General features: G+C 45.8%; 1 protein-coding gene across 1 annotated transcript; it reads left to right on the top strand.

Annotated features, from left to right (window-relative positions):
• The first annotated feature begins 775 nt into the window (after positions 1–775).
• Positions 776–22740, top strand: CHMP4B (charged multivesicular body protein 4B). Its single transcript, XM_086760751.1, has 5 exons — positions 776–1133; positions 17649–17826; positions 18594–18708; positions 19282–19408; positions 21922–22740. The coding sequence occupies exons 1-5, from the start codon at positions 938–940 to the stop codon at positions 21987–21989; spliced, it is 684 nt and encodes a 227-aa protein (XP_086616877.1). The 5' UTR covers positions 776–937; the 3' UTR covers positions 21990–22740.
• The last annotated feature ends 1772 nt before the right edge of the window (positions 22741–24512 follow it).

Genomic DNA, 24512 nt, shown 5'->3' with positions numbered 1-24512 from the left:
TCCGCACCGCCTCCGGGGATCAGGACGCGTGACTCAAGCGTCCAGGAAATAAGGTGCTCACAATTAGTCACCGCCAATTAAGCAAGCACGACTCTGGATCGAAGTACTTGGTTTTGTAAGGCGGGCAAGTTGAGAAAGGGAAGCTTCAAGCGGAAATTTCACCCCGAGTTCTCCCGACACCTTAGCGGGCTGTGCACGAGTGGCAGGGTTTGAGCGATACGTTCAGGCGGTGCCTTCCCGGGATTGCACCCGGGCCCGCTCCCGGCGCCCGCGGGCTCCTCCGGTCGTTAATTCGCGGTCCTGGCCTTGCTCCGGCCCTCGGCCGCCGCTGCAGCTCCACTCTCCTCACCCTCCGTATTTCCCCGCCCGAAGCCCCCGCGGGCCTGTATCCCGCCCCGGGCAGGGCGTTCCCAGGGCAGGGCGGGCCGCGGCGCCTCCCCCCGCCCCGCTGAGGCCCGGCCCCGGCAGATGGAGAAGGTAGGGCCGGGCCGCGCCATGGCGCCGGCCGCTCCTTCCCGCCCCGTGTTACCCTCCCGCCGACGTCACCGTGCCCGTGACGTCAGCACGCCCCGTGACTCCGCGCGCCGGTTCCGCCGGCGAGACCGCCGCGCCCAGCGCCTCGCTCCGGCTGCGACTACATCTCCCAGCAGCCCTCGCGGGAGGATACCGCCTGCCGGCGCGGCGCGGCGCCGCGGGGCACGCCGGGAGCCGTATGCGGCGCAGGGGCGGCGAGGCGGGGCGCTGAGGCGGGCGCGGTGCGGGGAGTCCTGCGAGCGGCGGCGGCCGGGGCTGTGCCGGTGGCCGGCCGGACGGACGGACGGTCGGTCGGTCTGCGAGGGGAAGGGGGGCACGGAGTGAGGGGAGAGGGTTAGTGGTGCTCCAGGACCGTCGTCGCCTCCCCCGCCTCACACCGCGGCCTCGGCGGCCCGGCGCAGCCATGTCGGGGCTCCTGGGGAAGCTGTTCGGGACGGGCGCCGGCGGGAAGGGCGCCGGCAAGGGCCCGTCCCCGCAGGACGCGATCCAGCGGCTCCGCGACACGGAGGAGATGCTCAGCAAGAAGCAGGAGTTCCTGGAGAAGAAAATCGAGCAGGAGCTGGCGGCCGCCCGCAAACACGGCACCAAGAACAAACGCGGTGAGCGGCCGGGCCGGGCCGGGCTGGGCCGCCCCTTCCCCCGGCAACAGGTCGGCCGGGCCGGGCGGCGGGGAGGGCCGGGGCGGCCTGTGGGGCTGCTGGCTGCGCCTGTCCGCTCCCAGACCTGTGTTTTACAGGTGTTTGCCTTTATTTTGCAGCGCGCCGGCTGGGAGCCGCGGCAGCCCCCCTCTCCCGGGCCTGTCACCCTTCCCCGGGCGGGCCCGTGCCGAACCAGGCCTTGCCCGCCCGGGAAGGGCGGCCCCTCTCCGGCGGAGCCGCCTGGCGTGGGCGCCGCCTCCCGCCCGCCTGAGCGGCGCGTCGGGCCGCTGCTGGGCCCTCCCGGCCGGCGTCCCGCTGCCCCCGCGCCCCGGGCCGGGGGAGGGGGGGCAAATATTGCGAGGGAGGAGCCGCGGTGCTGCGGGGTGCGCAGAGGAGCAGCCGGGAAAGCGGTGTGTCAGCGGGGAACAAGGCCTTGCTTTGCCGTGGGGTTGTTTTTTCTGCTAACAAACGAAACTCTTTACCAAAGCCCTGCTCGCCAACTAATTCCTGCAGCACGTCTGGAGTCTAGCGAAAGCACAGAAGCCTAGAGGCCTTCTGGGTCTTGTGCCTGCCCCAAGCACATGCAGGATCTTATTAATTTATGTACTTCCTTTAAGTGTCTGTTTTTCATACTCTGCGTTTGGGCTGTCCAGGATGTGTAACTCCTTATGAACTTCTGAAGTTAAAAGGAGTAACTAACCAGTATAAATTTTCTTTCTGTTGTTTCTTGGCATGGGAGGTCTTCAACTTTTTATTAAAAGCTCACTTTCCAGAGTCTTTCTGTTCTTTTCTGGCTGAGCAGACATGGCAGTTTTATAATCACCATGCCTTCTGAAGGAACTCAAGTAGTTTTAATAAGTAGTAATTTTATTATTTTTTTGCCTTCACTCTACCAGTTCCTTCTCTTTAGCCAACAGTATCAAAATAACTCCTGGGGAAGTGAGAGGGCAGCAATCCCCAAGGGTTAGGCTGGTGCAAAGGCCCCTGTGCCACTTCTGGAGCATGTTAGGGAGACCAGCAGTCATGGCTTTAATGTGTGTCATTTTTCTGTCCCTGGGATGAAAAAGTGCTGAAGACAAGGTTGATCATCCTTAGAGAGTTTCTTAGAAAGATGCGAGTTAATACTACCTCTTCTGGGAAGAAGTTGGATTATCCTTTTGTTTTGTGTTAAATCATGGAAATGTTCAGCCTATTCTTCTGAAAACAGCATATGTTCTGGTGGGGTTTTTTTGTTACCTTTTTTTTTTTTCTCAAGGGGCCCTTCAACACATTTACTCTAGCTCATGAGTAGTGGACTTACTCCTCTCAGTGAAGTTAATGAAAGTAGCAGTAGTACAGGATGGTTTGAACACCAGTCAGACAGTATCTTACTGGATTTAAAATCTGTCCTGAAAATAACTTCTGCTTTAAAAAAAGAAGTGCACAGCTGTGAGCTTGACAGTTTGTGCTGCTTCTGCTGCGTCCTTTTATTCCGCTCCAGTTTGTCGATACGGCGTTGTTGCATCCAATCCAGAGTATTTTGTCAGGCACTCAAACGTAACGAAACAAACCAAACTGCTAGATCTTGCCAAGGGTTATGGAGTTCTGGTCTCAGTATTTGGTTTCAGGATAGCTCAAGCTGATCTTAATCACTGTTGCCCCAGTTTTACTCCTTTCCTTGTGGCTATCACCTGATCCTACGAGAGCTGGCTCACAAAGCCAAGCTGCCAGAGAAATAGCATACACCCCCCAAAAAATGCAGCAGGTTAATTCCTTATCTCTGACCACACTGGGTATAACAATTCCAGAATCTGTTTCTGCGTTATCCTTTCTGACAGAAACCCAAAGCTCAAATTAAGTCTCAATATGAAGATTACAGCAGGGAGAGAAACCTGACCGCTGCTAGGGTGGAACTTTTGAAAGTATTTTACTCTAGAGTTTAGATCCAGGGTGGATCTAGAGTTTAGATCCATGCCTGCTGCTGGATTTTACATTTTTGTTAATGAACACTAGGTCCTCAAACACCGGAATGGGAGAACAATTGACATTCTGCTAATGTGCAGTAAAAATATTCAGGCTTTAGCAAGAGTCTGATGCTTCATGGATTTTCTATCAACGTTGACTTCTGTCAGGTAGTGTTTTTTCTTCTGTGGCATCAAAGTTTCTCTTTCACTGTAGGTAAAGCTGGTATTTTCAGCAGTAGTGACTGAGTTCAAAATGGATGCAAAACCACTGCTACGTTCCTGCTGTATAATTTAGGCTTTTCCAGGAAAGCAAACACCACTATGCTCCACCCTACACATAAAAAAAAAAAACCAAAACAAAACAAAAAAAACCAAACAAGAAAGCTGGGCGTAGCCTGAAGCCAAAAGTCATAATTTTATACCCACCTCCTCCAGACGTAAGTCAGTTCAGCTGGCTGATCTGATGGGGAATGAACTGTTTACCACCCCTTGCTTTTTCAGTCTGTCACATTGGTCTGCTGATCTGATTTGCCTGTTGCTGGAGGGTTACTGCGTCTGGCACGGGAGAGGAGACAGGACAGCCCCTTTTCCATAGCAGCTCAGAGAATCTGGCCGAAATGTCTAACTGGTGTGTGGCGGTGTGGCTGTGGAACTGGCAGCGGCTGGTCCCCAGTGATGTGGCTGCCAGGCGTGGTAACACCTTGTCTCGCCTGTTTCTCTTGTGCTGGTGTTAGCATTTCTGTGGGCAGTGCACAAGTTGGATTAGTTTGCTGATCCAGCCAAAACCTAACTCTTAATAAAAAAAAAAAAAAAATAAAATAATTGTTTTCCACAATTAACAGCACAAATGCTAGAGCTGGCAAGAGAGGGAGTCAGGAATGTGACTGGAAGGAGGAGGGCAGTTCTGCCTCTCCTGGCAACGGTCCCCTGCTTGGTCAGCTTAGATGTGTTAGTTGTGATAAAATCTGAGTGACACGCAGTCTCCCAGCAAGGGATCCAGCTGATTGTTAATTAAAAAATGGAAGCAAGCCTGCATGAGGGCGTGGAGTTTTTTATTTCTATGTTTGAGTGGTTCAAATGTTGCAATGATCTGGAGTTGAAGGAAGCTTGCGGCCTCAGCCTTGGGTAGCGACAGAAACTCAAATAACCTGTGGCCATGAATGTAATGCCTTAGACATCAATGCGCTGCTCGCCAACGTGTTTTTAAAGCCCTCCTTGACATTTGGCAAGAGAAGTGATCTCTGCTCCCAGAATCAAATAACATGAGCTTGGTTTTGATCTGCGAATCATAAGATTCTGGTGTGGGGGAAGCAGGAGTCCTGCAGCAAACACTGTCCGGCCCTTTTTGTCATCTGCCTGCTCTGTATTTTAAGCCATAGTCCAGTGTAAAAATGCATCTTTGAGATCAGGTGCTTAACCGTAAACCACAGCTTCTGTGCAAGAGTACTGATAGCAGTGCTGGCCTGAGTGCTCCTCCTCCCCTGAGATTAATGAGTGGAGCATTAACCACCTGGCCTTCGAAAAATGTGATCGTTCCTCTTTCTAAATAGGTGTTTAAAAGCGAGGAAACCTTTGGTTTGAAATACTGCCCTATCTATGTTCAACAGAGGCTTTTTGAGGCAGATTGCAGTTTGGGAGGGATAGGGAGATTCACAAACACCTTTTAAAAACCTTTAAAAAGTGGCATAAATAAAACCAAAAACCTGTGGTTCTGATAGATGCTGTTTGGTAACGGTATTTGGTGCAATACATCCTTCCTCTGTTCCTCTTCTCTGTCAGGCCCTGTCGGAAGGGAAACCGGGCATGATTACAACCGCTGACTTTGTTTTTATAACTTTTTCTCTCCAAATGCATTAGATGTTGGATTCTGCTTTTCCTGGATCCTGCTTAGGGGCTCCTAGCGCCAGTTCAAAACTGAAATTTGCGGGTGATGTAAGCTGCTGATTTGGTTTAACTGTCTTTTGCTTTCTCGGACCTGTTCAGAAAAGTGCCAGGTTGTTTCTCGCTGGCAGATATTTGTGCCGAGTCATGTAATGTTTGTCTGGACTGGGATGTTGTGGGGCTTCACACGTGTATCCTTCAGGGCTCTCTGTCAGTCCCTTCCTGCCCTTCGGCCAGGGTACTTTGTTCTCCCTTAGCAGCGCAGCTGAAGCGTGAGGTGGGAGGTGGGAATATTCACTGCTGCCAAGGTTTACCCTGGGGTTTGCCTTTGGCTGGAGGACATGGAGCCCATTCTGACTGGATTCTGCTAAGAACCACATGCTCACACTTGAACGTTGTCTGGGCCATGCAGCAGGGCCGCAGCTGGGCCTCCTGGGGTGCTGGGGATGGCTGGTGTGCTCAGGTGTGCTCCGTGGTGCCATCTGCGATGCTGCCCAGTGGACAGGTCAGCGTAGGAAAGGCGCTTCATTGCTGTTTGGAATTAAAAACAGTTACTGCTCCTTACCTGGCAAATCTTGGTGCTTCCAGGCCTGAAGTGATGGTGAAGGACGTGGCCATGCTTCATTGATGAGCAGGCAATTAACTTAACACAGAGGGATGGTATCACATCGAGAGGAGTCTGCAGCCAGTGCTGTTCAGAAAAAGGATTTTTTTTGTTGTTGTTGCTGTTGCCCAGGCTGTTTTGCAGTTGCTCTTTAGCTTTCATGACTGACCTACCCTAGGAGGGTACCACCACCGCTGAGCTCTTGTAGGGCTCACGCAGACTGTGTTGCCCGTACCACTGGGCTGAGCGGACACCCTTGCAAGAGGTCTGCCGCAGCTGTGCGTGTCCTCATGCCTCTCTGTCTCCTTCTCTGGTCACCCGGCCTCTCCTGCCTGCACGCGATGCTCTGCGTTGACCCTGCCTCCCGCACTTGCTGGGAGCAGCAGCAACTCTGGGGATACGCTGCTGGCACTCGCTGAGTCTAGCTGTGAAAAGACCAGTGATGGTTTTGGCAGCTTTTTGCTCTCTCCTATGAAATCCCCATCTGTTCTGGGAAAAAACCCAAAGTTTTTTAACATTACCTTTTCTGGTTTTTGGGGTAGTACATGCTGCTTGTTCCACAGACTTGGCATGGATGTGGTTCGAGTGAGGAGGATGTGGCCTGACCTTCTGCAGCCAGCAAGGCTCTGAAAGAGCATGTGTGTGTGTGTGGAGGGGGAGTGGGGTGTAAAGTAAAAGCTTGCTGTTTACTCACGCCACTTAAAATGGATGATTTTTGCAAAACTAAAAGTTGGAGCAGCTCGTGTACTTTAATATGCTTTCCATGAAGTTTTCAGCTAGGTTTTCAGCCAGCTGGAACTCCTGGCACAAAGTGCCTGAAACAAAAAGGGTGCAATTGGAGAATCCTAAACAGGCCACACATCAGATGTTGACAGACCTTTGCCTTCCCCTCAGACAGCCCAAGGCCACGGCGCGTAGCTGATAAGGAGGTTGGTTCTGCTCGTAATCATCCTGGTTGAGTCTCTGAGCAGAAGTGAAGTTACAGTTGCTGAAGGTGTTGGCAGATGCAGGCAAGTCTGCTTGCACGGATGTAGCCAGGTTGCGGGTGAGGAACCTGGGGGCACTGTGGACTTTCCTGGTCACCAGTACCAAGGGCAGCGAAATGTTCCCACCAGCAGAAGGTCGCTGTGGCCGTGGTAGAGCAGAACTTCCCCCTTGGTGTAGCTCAGTGCCTGGCTGCGGCAAAGAACTGTAATGTTCTTGCAGTTGGAAGTCCTGTTGGGAAAGGTCTTCTACGGCTTCCTCCAGTTTTGTTGTTTAAGTGAAGCCCTGCCAAGGACCGTTTTTTATGGGGGCTAATACAAGTATAGGGTAGTTCTACAGCCAACTGTTGTCTTGTAATTCTCAGCTCGTTGGCAGCGAACCATGGAAGCTTGGGGTCAATGTTGTCCAAATAACCAGTGTAGCCATCTCTCTGGCTGTCCATGTTTATCCTTGTGCGCAGCAAGCGAGGGCTGAGCTCAATACAGACTTTCATGACTGCTCCCTTCCCATTTCTGAGCTCCTGCACCAGCCTGTGCTCCGGCAGTCAGCTGTTTCCCCAGCTCCTTACGCTCCCCAGATAAGGACGGCCAAGTCAGCGCGTGTATCGGTACAACTGATCGTCCATCCTGGACTGTGCTGTTGCAGCTTGCAGGATCGTATCTTGAGTAATAACCAGGTAGTACCACCTTCCACTTCAGCTGCTTTCTGGACAGCAATTGCTTCAAAACAGAGTACGAGATTAACAGGTCTGTCTCATCCAGTTGTGTTGAAGTCAAGGGTTGGTTTAGGCACGAGGTAAACCAAAAGACCTCGTAGTGTGGTCGCTATCCTGCTGGGACAAACCCCCTGAGCTAACCTGATAGTGACCGGTTGTGAATTTGGCTGCGTAGCCACATCCTGAGCTCGTTTGGATACCTGACTGCCAGGTTAGTCTATGCATGCGAAGACTTGCAACATCGTTTGCTGTAAAACCTGTCTTTTTGGAGTCTCCCTTTCTGAGAAGGCTGTGGTCAGCCATGCTGGCTGTTTCACTAATGTGGTGTGTTAAGTGTTACCAAACATCCCTATCGTGTGCTCTTCGTGGAGTGGCAGGAGCTTACTGGGGTTTAAGGACGTTGTGTTTGCTTCCAGGTGACTGCACAGAGGTTGCTCGGATGTAGTGGAACTGCAGAGAAGCATAAATGCCAGGGTGACAGGAACATCAACCCATGATATTCAGAAACTTGCAGGTGATTTTTGTTAGTTATGAAGTAGAACAAGTTGATCTAAAGCGAACTTCACAATGGGCTAGCTAGGAACTGCGCACAATCATTGCCAGTGAAGTGTTCAGGGGTTGGTTCAAGAAGTACAAACTTATTTTTTGGAAAATAAATATGGTTTGGTTTATTTGTTTTGTAACTTCTGAGTTTCGAAAGGCCTGCGTTTTCAACTTTTTCCCCTTCGTGTTGGAATCTGAGCGTTCGTGAAAAAAGTAAATTTTTCACATCTCAAAATAGCATAACTGGACCAGATGAGATGTTAAGAGAAATGCTAAATATTATGACAGCCTCAGTGAAATTCTTGGACTTGGCAGTGCTCTAATAATAATTGCCCAAGGCTGGAAAATGCGCGATAGATTACCGAGGCAGCCACTTGTGTTATTCCCCAGGGAGAGGTCTCAAAATGGGCTGCTTAAGGGTAAGATCATCCCAGTTTTGTGATTTCATCAGAAAAATACTGTTAACCGTAGGGAATTTGGTTGTTTGGGTGTATTCCCTCTGAGAAAAGAACGTTTTGAGACACTTAAGAGCTATTTCTGTTCTTGTAAAGCTGAACCTCTACCTGATATATTTCTGGCAGGGATTCAGAGGAAGATGATAGTTTTTCACTGGAATTCTCTTTAACAAGGTATCTTCAGCAATCACAAAATAAAGAAGAAACCCCATAAAGAGGATTTTGCAGACTGTGAGAATCCCAGGGAGTCCTTAAGGAACATACTTTTCTCATCCTAAAAGGTTAAACATTTGTTGAATTCTGAATAATCGTCTCCTTTTATATACATGTAAAATTCTGTTGTGAAATAACGAGCAGATTTTTAACAGCAAGGTTACTGGGCAGTTTAAAAGGATGAGAGAGGATAATTTACCCCAGCAGCCTTGGAAAACATCTGGTTTTATTTGGAAAGAAGGAATGTGGTTTGGGTAAAGCAGTTTTGGCGATGCCTTGTAGTCCCCTGCCATCATCCAGTGATGTGCAGGACCACAAGAAGTGAATCACTGAAAATTGGGAAATACAGTATAGGCTTTGCTCCCAGAGGGTGGGTCAGATTTCATGTCGTAGCTGGAAGTGTTAGGCCTCGTATGCTTTTTTCTTTATCTTTTTTTTTTCTTTTTGCCTTTATTTATAGATTTTTAGACCAGGAATGCTTATTGTTTAGGTTAATCTCTTGCACAATAGACTAAATATTCTGGCACCACTTTGCTGGTGAGGAAGTTGTAATCTGAATGTGACTTTTAGGCCTGTGTACGTCCTCTGGACATCACAAGTCTCAGCAGGTGATCCTCGTGGGAAAGGAAATCACGCTGCTTTGTGCTGTGTTAGCCTTGGAGTTGATGTGAATTCATTTTTAACCATGCTTTGGTACCTCTGTCTCTCAACTGCTTTCCCACCACGATGCTTAAATCAAACCTGACTTCTTGGACCTCTGACATTTTTACTGTGCCATCAAATTGGCTTCATGTAGCTGGGTATTTAATGGGCAACCAGTTAGGCATATGCTTATATATCAGCGTAGTGGCCATGCTTTCCTCCTTCCTCTTCAGCCCCTTGTACAAGCCCTGTATGTTACTCTCTCTGAAAGTCTTTACCTTTTTTTTTTTTCATGTAGAGAAATCTCACTAACGTGCAGGATGCGGGCAAGGCTCTGCTGGAGCAAAGGAAGGGTGGGAAGTATTTCCAGAACTGGAAACAACACCAAAGCAGAAATGTGCAGGCAGAAGCTTGCAGGACAAGGGTGCTTTCTAGCTGTTATATCTAGAGTAGTTACATGGTTTTGGAAATACCGTGAAAGGTTTTGGAAACTCCCTGAAAAGATCTGACCTGTGAGACCATGAGTAGAGAATGAAGCATCACCAGCATTTGCATCTGGTAAGGCTCTCCTGGTCTGGGACAAGCATTCCTTGGGATGTGCTGCAGGTCTCTTGTGGGAAGATACTGCCTGGATGCTTTTACCCTGGGTTTGGTTTGAACCAACACGGACGTTCTTCAGCTGGCTAACAGCTTCTTGAGCTGCAGAAAGATATTTATTCAAGGCTAAACTCAATGGTGTGAAAGAAGTTTGGTAAGACTGTAGTGGGATTTATAGCTACCTTTTTACGTGCTTGTAGCATCAGAGGATATTTTGTGAATTGCTTTAAATTGTCTTTTTGCGTCTTAGTAATTTTTTTGAGATGTTGTAGGCAGTTTGCTAATTCTCAGTAGAAGGAGAGGTGAGCAGTTGCTGCCTAAGGTCAAGCTACCGTGCTGCAGGCTCTGCCGCGGGCAAGGCAGCCAGTTAGGTCGTACAGCTGCAGATGCCTCTGGTTTATCCCATTTCAAGGACGGTGAGGATGTTGTTGGTGATTAAATTTGCTGCCAAGGCAAGCACCAGGAAGATGGAACGATAATTTCAGAAGCAGCAGAAATAATGACACTTCTTTCTGTTGGGCAAATTGTAGATGGACAGGCAGTATAACATGCAGGACAGTCACCCAGCACTAAGCTGATTGTCCCAATCACCTCTGGTGGCTGGGCTTTCTGCTGGAGGGGCTGGGACACCCCTCTCTGGGAACTCTTCTGCAGCTCTCTCGCACTGTTTATTTTGGCGTATGTTATTTCTGAGGCTGCTGTGGAAGATTTTCATCCCCCATTAATACAGCTGGTGTCCTTTGGCACTGCTACCTCTGCTGCTGCCGTTTCTTCTCGTTTGCCAGAGAAAATGTGAGAATTTGATGTGAGATTACTCCAATTGAGGGGGAAAAAAATTTAATCAGAGCTATTAACCCAGACATCTTCCACTGGATGAGAAGCCTTTCTGTTTTAGGTATCAATGTGTTTTTTAGCGGATTTTTGCAGAGACAGGGGTTGGATAAGCAGGAAAGGTGCCTGTTGTGAGCTACCAGTCGGGACAAATTCCCTGGGCTCACAAATGCGTGGACCTTGACACAAGCGTGTGTTTTAATTTTGTGAAACTCTTGAATTATATTCCTGGTTGTTCCCAGTGCTTTTTGAAGTAACTGGTCCTCTTGCTGCTCTCAAGTGGAGACATGGTTTTGCTAGCAAAATTTGCACTTGCAGGTATATAGAAAAAGAAGCTTTTAAGTTCTTCCTTGGTTTTTATCTACTAATCTAGGCTTTTCTACTAATGATATTTAAAAGCATTAATTCAGTGGAACTGCTGTGTGCGTAAATATCCCATTAACACTGCTTGTCCTACAAATGTATAAGCAGTAGTTACTTGCAGGAAGGCTGTTGATTTTTAATTAAATCCTCAGCATGTTCATAGTTAATTTTTCCTCTCTGAATGTGGTACTATGTAGTAAAATAGTATTTTTATTATCCTGCTAACTTCTTATCACAGTGAACGTTTTTCTTATTTCTCTAACAAACTGCTGTACATATTGCAAGGAATATCTTAAGACTTAAAACAACTCTGTGTTAATAATTTGCTTATATACAGGTTGAAATACTTTAAAATACGTACAATTAAATTCTTACAGATAGCGTTTCTTGAGAACAAAGTGAAATTATTTGGGTGAGCAGTCATGCTTTTCAGGCTGAGTGCTGACAGAGGACAGTCTGGCTAAATGACTGCTCCTTTCACTTCGGAGTGTTTGTTAGGCAGGAGTGGTGACCGCGAACTGTAACACGAGTTCCTGCTTATCGGTGGTGTTGGAGCGCTGGGTGCTGCCGTGGTAGGCATAATAATGAAACCCTTGCCTTCTTGTTATTCACCGTGGTCAAACGGTAAGTGTAAAAGTTCTGCCGGAACTTCTAGAGCGAACTATCAGAGAAATTCAAATAAATAGGAAGTTAAATATAGTATTTTGCAGTTCATTAGTTGAAGACTGTAAATAATTTAAAAAAAAAAAACCCAAACAGAACCCAACAACATACAAACACTCTCACCTCATTGAAAGAAAACAAGGGAAGGAATAGCTTATGTATTAAAAAGTATGAGTTCTTAAAAAGGCCGTAAAAGGTTCTTCAGGTGTACTTCTTACACATGTTTTTACGTTCACGTAGTTGAAGCAGTCAGTCCAGATCTTACTGCTTGTGCGTCAGCTGCTGTTTCACTGGACTTGCCCTCCTCTCTGGCAGCTGATGTTTTCTTGGAGAGAATGTCTGTGTGAAAAGGAACTGCAGAGGTTAGAGGCTGATGCTTATTAACACGGAGACATTTTCTATTACTTTGCCAATGGAAAAGAGGTCATAAACTATTTATATCCATTTTAACTGGTCAGAGCTCTGTGGTGAAATCTTTATGAATAAAAATTGGCTCCAATGTCCCAGTCGTAGCTGATAATAAAGACAATTAATATATCAGAGTGTCACATGGAGAAGATAATTCTGAGCCTGCTCACCATCTCCTGATGGATGGCAGGAGTCACCAAGTTAGTTTTAAATGTATTGCCTTTAAATAAATTGTAATAATATGTATATAGAACTGCTTTTCCCCCAGTGCTTATTTCTTTATGTATTCTGCTGAAAACTTGACTAAAATTCAAATAATGTGCAACTAAGTTTTGTTATCTGCTGTTGCTTTTTTAGAGGATGTTTTAAGTTCATGCAATTTGTCATGTGCATTGGACTTAAAAGCGAAAACACACGCTGTGCCTGTTAAGGGTCGGGTACGGGTTATAGTGGTTGTCTAAAATACTGAGTGTTTATTGGCAAGTTCTTGCTGTGAAAACTAACTTCCCATGTAATGATCAAATGTTTTTGCTAGTATTGGGTCTGTATTGATTCATTAAGTGAAGGTTATCTTAAACGTTAAACTTTTTTTAATAGTAAATTCTGAGTCCACCAAGTTTTCTCATGTGAGTTTATCTAATCCGTGGCTGTTGAGCAGATCGGGAGGGTAATGTGTCAGCTTGTTCTTTTGAAATGGTTCAGCAACCATATAAACTATATATATATATATACACGCTATATTGTATTTTCCTCATGTGCTTTGAACTGGTACCAGTGGTTTTATATGTAATAGGGATATTTCAGGAGTAACTTAACCCTCACCCAGAGGCAGGATGCTCAGGGAGGAGAAACTCACAGTGTTGTTGAGCGACTTCAGCGGAAAGTCACTTCTCACCGAGGGAAGGCTGCTCGTGGGACAGTGAGTGCTGGTCAGGGACACTGCCTGGCGTTTTTCTGTACCTGTTCTGCTGTCGTTCCTTGCAAGACTGGTGCCTAGGAGCTGGGGAGGTTTTCGTACAGAGCCATTTCCCTCAGCTCTGTGCAAGAGTAACACCACGCTTGAGTGATGTTGCGAGAGCCGCGCCTTTCCCCCAGCTCACCACCTGCAATGCACAAGCTGTGCTGGAGCCATTAATAACATGCAGAGGTCAGTAAGGATCTTTCTGTGCTTTATCCCACGTAAGGACAGGTATTTCCACAAGAACTACATATCCACAGCATGCTGAGAGCAAGCATCGGTCTGTATTTGTTTCGAGCCTTTGATTATCAGGCACTTTGCAGGAGCTGCTGAGAGAGCCTAGTGCAGTGATGTGATCTCGTGTAGCTTTTTGCTCCAAGGTAAGGAAGTTGTCGCACTGTTGGAGAACTTAGATCAGCCCTTTCTAGAAAAACGTGCTGGTGATCTCTCTAGCAACAGGTTCTGGGTTGTGAGTGTCTGTCTGGCTACGTTGGAGAATAAATGCTTTAAACTTAATAGATGGTTACAGGTCCTGCTGAAGCAGTTCCACAGCAACTGACGCTGAGTATTAAATTACATTGCCTGCCTGTGTAATTACTGTCTTGGAAGCAGTAAAGGCATAATTAGGGGTGTAGGTCCCAAGGACTGCCTCCTCCACAGCTGCCTAACGCGATGCCAGTCTTCATGAAGAGCGAAGATGGGCCGTGATACACTTTGACTTCACATGCACGGCCGTTTCTTGCATGTGTATGACATTACATGATGCTAGATGTATTTCTAGCCTACTGTCTCTTTTTCATACTTATTTCAAATTCTGGAAACTGATTGATGTAGTTTGTTTTTTGGTGGAGAAAAGAGCCAACGTCGTTTCCTACAGATTTAGTATTCATAGCTTCGACTTCAATGAAAACTTAACAGAAGTGTATTACTCCAGCAGTACGTAAGATTTCAGTAGGTATTTGTGCAGATGGTAAATACTGTTGTGCAGGAAAAAAAAGTATCAGAACTGGTCATCAGTTTTCAGAAATTGATGTCTAAATAGGAGAATAAAGGAGCTGTAGATCAGAACAGAATCACCCCTCGGATCTGTTCCTCCGTCAGATACCACTGCTCTGGAAAGTAGGTAAAGTAAGATAGTAACACAGAGAAAATTTGCAGGCCCATTATTTGCGCTAGCAAAGACTGTTGCTGGTCCTGCGTTTCAAGCAGGAGTTTGTGGCTCTTCCCCCTCACGTGTGCCTGGTTGGGTGAGCCCCTTGGCCCCTCTGCAGAGGTCGGCGTGGCTTTCATCTTTGCCTCCAAAGGGACCTTTCTTCTAGAAATTCCGTGTGACCTCTGAGCTGTGGGTATTGATGTGGTGAGCTCCTCCAGGTAGAGCTGAAAATTGAGAAGTTGGTGAACTGTAATGGTCTTAAACATGATTTTAAGTATTTCACTTGAAAGAAATAGAGTGTAGAAAGGCTTGCACCGGATCCTAGCAGACTGTACCAAGCTGTTGAAGAGGGCAGGTGGGCAGGAAGGCGGCACCCAGCGTTCCCAGAGTTGTGTTTGCACCCAGACATGGGTGCCTGGGAGCGTCTGTGGAAGGGACACCGCTAATTGCAACAAGGAGAATACTGAGTGTAAAGTGCAAATCATCTTCTGTTTGGGGAGGAGTATGGGAAATGAATTGCCAAAATTTGCAGGATAAAGTGAATGCGAGTGACCTAAATTAACTTGGTATTTCCTTATTTTTCCAGCTTAATAAAATCTTCTAGTTACAAACGATGACTTTACAGTAAAAGATAGTTAAACAAGGAAACACAGATGAAAATAAATTGCAGGAGGTTGTGATCATCTAATTTAAGGCACTGAATACCTTGTTCTACATTCCTTAGTGCTTCTAGCTGCAAAAAATTCCAGTCTCGTGTGTAAGATTTTCTCCACTGCGGAAGCTAATGTATCACTTTGATGTTAATCGACCTGTGCTAAACATTTATGCTGAGCTGTCCAGGCACAGCAGCTGTATATGTGGCCTCGAGGTCTTGTGGGGAGCTACCTGCTCTGTTCTGCAAGCTGGAAGATCATGCATCATGGTTTTGTAAAAGTGGGAGCCTTGATCTGTGTCTACAAGAGAGAAACGAATCAAGGAAAGGATGTGTAAACGAGTGCAGGCTGGGAAGTGTGGTTCTGGTACACCGACCTGGCACACTTGGGAGTAGGAGGGGCAGGGTTACCCAACAGTCCTAATAAAAACTCTGGATCACGAGCCCTTTTAGAATGATGCTTGCAATGTTTGCTGTCTGAGCAGCTTGTTTTAAAAGTCTGTAAGTATGAAATGTAGATAAACTGTCGCTATTCTCAGAGCAAGCTGTAATGGGGAACTGTACATAAATTGTAGTGCTTTGCTTGGGTTTGTATAATGGTTATAAAATCTCTGATTTTGCCAGTAATTTCTCCATGATGCACAAAGTCCTCAATAAAGAATGTCGTGTTGCTGTCTGACACTTTCCCAGCATCTGTCGCTATATAAACACAACCCATTAACATTTTTATCTTTCTGGGTAAAAAAACCTTTATATAACCTTAATTAAGCCATTAGCGCAAAATTAACCAGACTAAATATACCAGTAATGTGTTGCTCATCACTTTATGATCTGACATAAAGCTGGAACGTTTGAGATGATATTTGTGTTGTGCTTGATTCTGCAGAGCAAACCTTGTCCTTTGTGTTAGGTGAAACCTGGTCCTATTCCCACTCCTGTCAAAGGACATTTTGCAGTTTTGATCACTTCTGCTAAACCAATCTGTGCTACGTTGCCTGCTTGGCAGCCTTAGCTGTACCTTCACAAAGCACTTTTCATCCTCCAATAAATTAGTGTGATTTGAAAGTAATCTAACACAGCATATTTACAACCAATTGTAGAACTGAAGGTATATGTAGGGCTTCTGGATGCCAGGACATTATCTTGTAGGACTGTCAGGCTTCTCAAGATGGCATCTGACAAAATACGCGGGGTGCCTGCAGGCGTAATTTGCTTTTAGGAGAGGAGCTGTTTTGCTTGTGTTGCAGGAGCGTACTCATCGTGTCACAAAGGTATCATCTCCAGCAGGGGAGGTAAGGGAAGCTGTGAAGCTGTCTGCTGTCAGGATCTACTTTCCCCCCAGGTCCTCCCCCACCCCTAAATCTCCTGTGAAATAGTCAACAGGGAGACAAAGATTTGAAAATAACATCTTAAAGATTCAGAGCCTTTATTTGCCACCGTCCTGATGCACGTGACTGATCTGTTGGGAGGTCCAGGACGGTGATTTTTAGCAGAGCGTGCTCAGTTATATCAGCTGTGTTGGAAGAGTTGATCCTGTACCACGTTAACAGCTTTCTGCTGTGACTTTCATGGGGATTAGAGCATTGAAGAAATGAAGCGTGCACATGACCGCATTCAGAAATGGAGAGTAAGGCTGTTAGGACAGCGGCTTGTGTCTGAGCTGAGTTTTTGAAGTAGATGTGTGTGTTATATGCCCGAGCCTGTCACACAGTGCACAAGTCTGCTCGTACCAGGAGAGGAAGCAGAAATGCCGTGAAGGGAAGCTCTAGTTACGTGTCTTACTCTGTGTGATACCTCATGTGTGTTTGTAACCTGACAGTGCTCAGTGCTTGGTAGGTTTTGCCCACATTGCAGCTCCTACCAAAACTTTTAGCCACGCACAGACAAGGTTGTATGGAAATCTAGTTTGTATTTCCGTCAGTGTTTCGGGAACGAATGTGCACTGGTCTGTTGTGTGTCTGGGTGTCTTGGGCAGATCTGGCTGTTGACTGTTGTCACCAGTTGGATGCATACTGGTCTGGGTGGGGTGGAGCTGAGCGTTGCAGAAGGAACTGGAGAACCTTAGCTGTGCAGCTAGTTGGACCAGTCCTCCGGCACGAGGTGATCCACGTGGGTGTGGAGCTCTGTGTTGGTCCTGTCGTGGGTGGGCTCCTCTTGCAATGAGCAGACACTGAATGAGTGCTTACAACAGCAGATTGCTCAAACAAATTTAGGTGATGGCCTCTCTCTTCTCAAGTCTATTGGTAGAGACTGCTGTGTGGACAGTACCTTGTAGTAGGAATAATATGAAATACGCACAAAGGTTTTTTTTTATCTATAAATTTTTCTATATATGTACAAATATGTGTATTTCACAGCACTAAATAGCAAAGCTGAAGAAAGATTTGTCTTGCTTTGTATTTGGATGAGCTGCGTCTCCCAGCAGCTGCGCAGGAGTTCAGCGGGCTGGTAGGTACCCTGCAGCGGCATCATAACCTCGTCTGACAGGAGCTGCACCACCAGCTGTGCCTTGAAGTATTAGGGATCATGGTGAGCAAAGAGGTTTCGAAGTGGACCAGCTTGCACATTGAAGCCTGATGTTTGTTGTAGCGTAGTCGCTGGTTTGTGGTGTGTTACGAGTGACTGGTCCTCAAGTCGCTTCTTGGCTTGCATCCTTCGTGTGGCAGGGATGGACAGTAGGCATCTGGCCACCTTTAAACAGTTGTGTTGAAGGAGACAAACACAAGGCTCAGGCAGTTTAGTTTATCTAGGAAGAAAAGTGGACAACAAACAGTAGAATGTGCTAACTACTTCTCTGTATGTTTGGTACAAATGTGAATGACTGTTGTGGGCACCAATCTCACAAATCCTATTCTTTTCTTTGTTGTTCAGCCGCTCTGCAGGCCCTAAAGCGTAAGAAGAGGTACGAGAAGCAGCTTGCACAGATCGATGGCACATTATCAACAATTGAATTTCAGAGGGAAGCCCTTGAGAATGCCAACACTAACACTGAAGTGCTGAAGAACATGGGTTTTGCTGCTAAAGCTATGAGAGCTGCGCATGACAACATGTAAGTTATTCCCTTCTGCGTCTTTCTGTAGGACCTTTAGTTTGTTTGATTGATCTGTTCAATGCTAGGTGTTTCAAAAGTACAGCTGGAGTGGCCAAATCTTCTTTTAAAAGGCAACAGCTTAAACTGAAATACTAGATATAATTTCATGTTGAACAAAATATGCAAGTATTGATGCTTTCTTGGTTTGCCACCATTTTATACGGCACAAAGCCGCTGCCTTTGTCCAAAAGAAGGCTAGCACCACTGTAGTCTAAAGCAAATGGGAGAGTGCACCAGTTACAGATCCACCTAGTAGCAGCAAGAATTTTAAGCCTGAAGAGGAGACTTAAACATCTTTCTGTGCAGTGGAGTTTGTGCAATTATGAAAGGTAAACTGCGTTACGGGAATGCTGTACTTGCTCCAGAAGCAAATATTATAGATGTAATGTAATAATGCTGGATCAGGGAACAGAGCAAATTATTATTAATGCCAGTAATGCAGAACAAAACCTCTTCATGTGAAGTCTCTGTGATCTGCTGTGAGCTAAGCTTTTGGGGAAAAGTAAAAAATACATGCATAATTTTGTGAGACTGGGGGAATAAAATTCAGACTTGCATCCGAAGCATATTTTGGGAAAGGACCTCGCAAAATGTCACCGTGTTGTGGCATTTCTACAAAAAAAAACCCAGAAATACAGTCTGAAGTGCTGATTGGGAAAGTGCCTGATTGTATTGAACTCTTTCCTTTTTTTTTTTCTTTTTTTTAAAATTTTTTTTTTTTACAGGGATATTGATAAAGTAGATGAATTAATGCAGGACATTGCAGAACAACAAGAGCTGGCAGATGAGATATCAACAGCCATCTCAAAGCCAGTAGGCTTTGGGGAAGAATTTGATGAGGTATGCTTTAAATTTGCCTCTGTTTATATCATAAGATTATAGAGTCATTTAGGTTGGAAAGATCCTTAAGAACATGGAGCCCAACTGTTACCCTGACACTACCAAGTCCACAACTAAACCACGTCCCTAAGCACCACGTCTGCATGTCTCCTGAACACCTCCAGGGATGCTGACTCATGTGAGATCTTCCTTTTAAGATTTGGATATTGCATGTGTCTAGTGTAGTACTAGGATATAAAATCTCTCCTTGAACTTGTTACTGGCTGTTTCTGCCAGCGCGTACAACAGCTGTGACCCTGACTTTATGTTGGGAATGGTCTGTATGGCCTGATCCAAGAATGTTTGGACTTAAATATTTTTTTTTCTTTTTTTTTCTTCTCTTGACTGCTTTCCCCACCCTCCTCACATTCCAAGAGATCACATACAGGAATTCAGATGAAGATTCAGGCTCCTCAAATCCTCAGTTTGCTCTGATCCTATCCATTTCAGTTATTTTGTTTAATAATATGACCAGCTAAATCTACTTGCTAATAAATAGTTGTGTTTTTTTTTTTTCCCTTTAAAAAAAACTAGGATGAACTCATGGCGGAACTAGAGGAACTAGAACAAGAAGAACTAGACAAAAACTTGCTGGAAATAAGTGGTCCCGAGACAGTACCACTACCGAATGTGCCCTCAATATCAATACCGTCAAAGCCAGGTACGTATGGACCTTAACCAGAAACACCTTGGATTGTTAAAAAGTATGCTGGTTTAACTGCAGGCTCCTCAGATTCCAGAGATCTGGCTGCAAGCAGTGGAGACATTTTCTTGAAATGACTTCCTGAATCACTGATTGCATCTAGTGCTGTTTCTCCATGAGGGTAACCTGTTTTTCGTAAAAACCACGCATATCACAGGAACATACCGTGTGTTTCATATCACAGGAACAGTTCTTATCTATTCTAGTGCTGCCAGCTTATCCACAATGTGGATAACACTCAGGGCAGAGCGGAGATACGGGCAAAGGAAGCCTTCCACCAGTTGCAACTGGCCCAGAAAGAAAGTAATCTTGACAAACGTACCAAGGCTGTAAAAGGGAGTGGAGAATAAATTACCTCTTGGAATTAGTCCCAGGCTGGTTCAGATGCCCACACTGAACCATGCTTCCTTGCTGCTGCTTTGTTTTTTAATTTGATCCCTGCTTTTCTGGCTCTTGGGAGGAACTAACCTCAGAGTCCCGTCTTTCGGGACGGCTGTTGCCTCCTCTGAGGTTTGCATGTACTCACGCCAAGCAGTACCAAACTTAGGGTCGTCCCAGCTTTAGAGCACGTATGTCTAGTAAATTTTAGTTAGTGTGATGATTTAATGTGGAGAACAGGCAAGAAGTGTTTGTATTTACACAGACCATTCAAAGCTGCTGTTAAGTCTGAACTCATCGCTCTCCTATGAACTAGAAGTGGTACCTCATGAAATACAGTGGAGTTGGAACACCTCTGGGGCGCATTAATGGGATGTGACACTTTCTAGCCTGTTCTGCTGAATCTGCTTTAATCTATTATGAGAAGTTGTGGGCTTTGCAGCCCTGTTTCATGTGCTTACTCAGGAAAAAACGGTCCAAAAAACTAGAGGATGGAAATAATCCCAATCAGTCAGTGTATCTGTAATTATCTTGCTGATTTTCCAGGCTTAAAAGGACCTGGGAAGCAGCAGACGCTGCCAGACAACAAGGTTCTGCTTTAGGTGGCATGCTGTGAAGTTTGCTCCTTGTGCATTGTAGTTCTTTTATTTTAACATAGTTGATTTTGTGTTTTTCTAGTTCTGTTTTGCTAGACAGAATTGCTGATAGGTGTAGATGAGAGGAGAGAGAGTTGTATCAAAATATCTGAAATCCGAGACTTTAGGTTCAAATCCAACGGTGGGAGAAATAGTTTAAATAAACGTGTGCATCACCTTTTTATTTTCTAGCTGGTTTAATGAGGTTTGTTCTCTAAATATTCTTTGGGTATGGACATTGAGACATACTGACTTGAACCCAGAAATACTTTTTGCGTTATATTAGGTGGTAGAAACTGCGTGCTAGTAAGAGGCATTGTAATTGTGTGCATATTTAAGTAACTATACAGCATAAGACTTGAGCAGACATAGCACTTCCTAAAATAATAAAAATTATGAACTTTTTTTGTAGTTAAAAACTATGAGTCTAAAACAGTATTTTATAGGATTTATGTTAAGCTGCTTTTGGATGGAAATTGTAATTTCATTAATGTATTTAAATAGCATTCTACTTCTTATTTAAATAAAACTCCCTCCAAGACCGGCATTTGGGAAGCCTTGGGATTCTGGGGTGGTGATGGGTGGCGATTTTATGTGGTGGGTTTTTTTTTTTACCTAAATAGTTTTTAACTTTAACTTAATATACACTTAATAGAAAAGTTTACTTCTGGTCATGGTGAGTCAGACATTCAAAGCATTGCTTCACCTAGCAATGCTTAATGTCTCTTTTGGAAATACGTAACGTCTTCTGCAGCAGCGCTGACACTTATTACCTCTTTTGTATTCATTGAATGCAAAAGGAGCGTGAGCTTTCTGCCTTTTCCAGTTCTCAGGAGCTGTCTGGATTTTGACTTAATCAGTCTGAATGAGAGGGGTTTTTTTTGCTGTTGCCTGTCAGCTAAATTGATGTCAGAAGAAATGCAGGCAAAAGCCATTTCTGTTTAATGGAGACTGGAAGAGCTTAATTTAGGAAAACAAATTCCAAACTTCTACAAATGATAGGTCTTGAGTTTGACTTAAACCTGACTCAATTCTCTCTTGCGTAAATGTTTCATTTGTAATGGCGCAAACTCTTTTGAGTATGAATTATTTGAGTCTTTTAAAAAAAAAAAAAATATTTTCTCTTTTGAAGCAAAAACATTGTCTGAGGAAATGGCATCTTTTTTTTGGCATTTTCCAAAATTATTGCAGCTATTTCTGGATTAAAGCCTTTTTGCTGAGTTAATGGTTTTCGTCTCCAGAAACCGGACTTGCCATGTCATGACACGTACCTGCATTTGCTCCCCGGGAAGGACCAAAAATGATAGCAGGGCAGCGCGTAGCCTGCTGCGCAACATCCACATCCAGCCAGCCTCTAGTGAGCGTGGCACAAGGAGGGGAGCGGCACTCTCCTGCAGGGAATGAAGGCATGATTCTGTCAGGATTCCCACTCATTTATTTTCTTCTTATATTTTACAGCCAAGAAAAAAGAGGAAGAAGAGGATGATGACATGAAAGAGCTGGAAGCTTGGGCAGGAACCATGTAACCACAGCAGTAACTGGCTGGAAAAAAGACTTTGATTACATATTCTGGGTGCAAATGTGTTGTGTTGAGGAGAAAGCATAAGCAAAAATGTCTTTATCTTTAATTTTAACCCGAAGCAGTGGGAACTGCATTGCTGTTTTCTGCATAGCATGGTCTGCACAAAGGAAGGAAGGGGGAACAGGGGGAATTGCCTGCAGTTTATACGGTTGAATTTCTGTAAAAAGGTATTTGCAAAATTGAACATTCAGCTTTTGCACTGTGCTCCTGCCAACTGCTGGATCTTCATCTTCAAAAGTTTGGGCCATGTTGAATTGAAATAAGCTGAAAAACACTCTGTAATTTTAAGTCAGTTTTAGTGTGTCTAGAAGTCTTGTAAGGCGTTGAAAACCAGGAAAAGTCGTAAGCCACCATCGGCTTCTTATTGTCTTTAGGTGCAAGAATGCTTTAGGTTTTTAGTTCTTCGCAAGTTATATTTATATTCCTCGACTGATGTGTGGCCAGCCTTGTGTCCGTCACCGCAGCAGTGTAGTCACTATTCCCGTTTTAATTGGTGATAATGATTTGCAATTGACAGCCGCTGTCGTGGAAGTAGGGAAGATTTCAATTTCAGTTGTACATTTTTCTACATAGCACTACAATGTTTATTGCTTTTTTGGTGATAATTGATAACCCATTCGGATACGTGCACACAATTATTTTAATTAAGAAACTACTATGGATTGCACTGTATTAAATATCTTGATTAATTTTCATCTGTGGCTACTGTTGTCAGTTCTTTGTGGTGTTTAAGTAATCTGACTATAACTTACATGCAATTTGCCCTGTTTCTACCTGAGCGACATGAACTTTAAAGCAAGCTGAACTTTGGTTGTATGAAGCTTAATTTTATAAAACCACAGCCTTAGCTGAGAAAATTGCTGGAGGGCTGCCATCGCTGTTCTCTTGTCGTAATAGTCTGGTCCACCGTGTCAAAATCCTCACACAAAGGAGAAATCAAAACTGAAATAATGGTGGAAACAACAGGTTTAGGGACAGAGCTGGGAGCCGTGGCTTTATTTATTTTTTTTTTATCATAGAAATGATCCCTGCTGTGCACTGTGCTGACAGGTGTTGTATTTTAACTCCAGTAGTATTACAGGAGTTAAGCGTGAGCATCTCGGGTGCAGCGAAGTCTCTTAATGGGAGTGTTCAGGTGTGGCTGGGAGAGGGAAAAAAAAGTCCTGTAAGTACTGGTAGTGCTTTTAGTGTTACTGATGTTGAAGAGCAGAAACTCAGGTGACAGAGGCAGCACCTGGCAGCACAGCTGTTTCTGGGTTATGGTTTCGTTCCTGCTCACTTAACCAATTGCTTTAACTAAAGGAAGAACTCAGTCTGCACAGCAAGAAGCAAGTGTGGTAAGAAGTGTGTGCCATGATTCCTGCTTGCTGCGCATCGCTGGTGCCCGGTGAGTGTTTAACAGCATCGGGCATCCAGAGAGTGGTGCTGCCTGGCCACAGGGTTTCTCCCCAGGCATCCCATCCCTCAGAGCTCCCCTGGGGATGCTGCTACCCTGGGAAGCGCCGTGGGCTTCTCGGCAGCTCTGCAGGTACCCCAGCGTGTGACAGGCTGTTGGGTTACTGTGGCAATGCGGCTTCGTCCCCGGAGACGCCGTCACTGGTTGCGAGTCTCTTTCTCCCCTGCTAGTTATTTTTATCATTATTTTGCTTCTTATGACAAAATTGCTCTTTGCTCATCTGGAAAGCTCTTCCCCCTCGAAATCCTGCTCGCGTCCGGCTTATGCTCAGCCCTGTGGCAAGTAAAGAGCTCTCTTGACTTAATTTCCAAACAGCAAGCTCCGTTCAATCACAGGGATGCTTTCCAGATCCCGTGGCTCTCAGCAGCCCGTCCCTGTCCCGTTGTCCCGTCCCTGTCCCGTTGTCCCGTCCCTGTCCCGTTGTCCCGTCCCTCTCCTGGCTCCAGGCCTTTCAGCTCTGCTGGGTGTCTCCTGAGCCAGTCAGCTGACAGGATTTTGAGGCCGTGTTTTAGGGCATTTTTTGAGATTTCCCCTTGTCTTGCCTGCACGATGGGAGCCCAGTGATGTCCTCCTACGCTGTCACCTCAGAGCTGAGGCCAAGAGCGTCCCTTGTTGGCTGTCCCGTGGGTGTGAAGGAGGGGTGGTTGGTTGGATCTGGCTGGGTCTGGGGCCAGCTTGTGTCACCCTTCTGCTGTCCCCGGGTTTCTCCTGCCCTTTGCTCTTTGCTCAGCAGTTCACCTGCACCCGTGCTCCTGTCCTCGTTACCTGCCGTGCTCGTGGGGTGAAGTGTCCCATCCTCCTCCGTCGCTGGCTCTGGGCGTGCGATGTGAGGAGGTTTTGCAGAGGGATCTGGAGAGGGGTCAGCAGGCAGCAGGGATGTGACGTGCAGGGCCGGACGGCTCAGCCAGGTCTTCTCCATCCACGGTAAGTTCTCCAAAATCAGCCGCCCTCACCACCAGGGACGGCTGTGTCCCCCTTCGTGTGGGTTCAGCCTGCTGCAGAGACCCTGCA

This window comes from Chlamydotis macqueenii, chromosome 16 (assembly GCF_036417535.1).
Source record: "Chlamydotis macqueenii isolate bChlMac1 chromosome 16, bChlMac1.mat, whole genome shotgun sequence".
NCBI lineage: Eukaryota > Metazoa > Chordata > Aves > Otidiformes > Otididae > Chlamydotis > Chlamydotis macqueenii.
Note: the sequence above shows the minus strand (reverse complement) of the source record. Positions and strands in the feature narration are given on the sequence as shown.

What these genes read in the sequence shown, in the direction of transcription:
- CHMP4B (XM_086760751.1), top strand. Translation starts at nt 938, where the DNA reads ATGTCGGGGCTCCTGGGGAAGCTGTTCGGGACGGGCGCCGGCGGGAAG. An exon ending in CGGCACCAAGAACAAACGCG is followed by an intron (nt 1,134 to 17,648) that starts GTGAGCGGCCGG and finishes TTTGTTGTTCAG; the next exon opens with CCGCTCTGCAGGCCCTAAAG. An exon ending in AGAGCTGCGCATGACAACAT is followed by an intron (nt 17,827 to 18,593) that starts GTAAGTTATTCC and finishes TTTTTTTTACAG; the next exon opens with GGATATTGATAAAGTAGATG.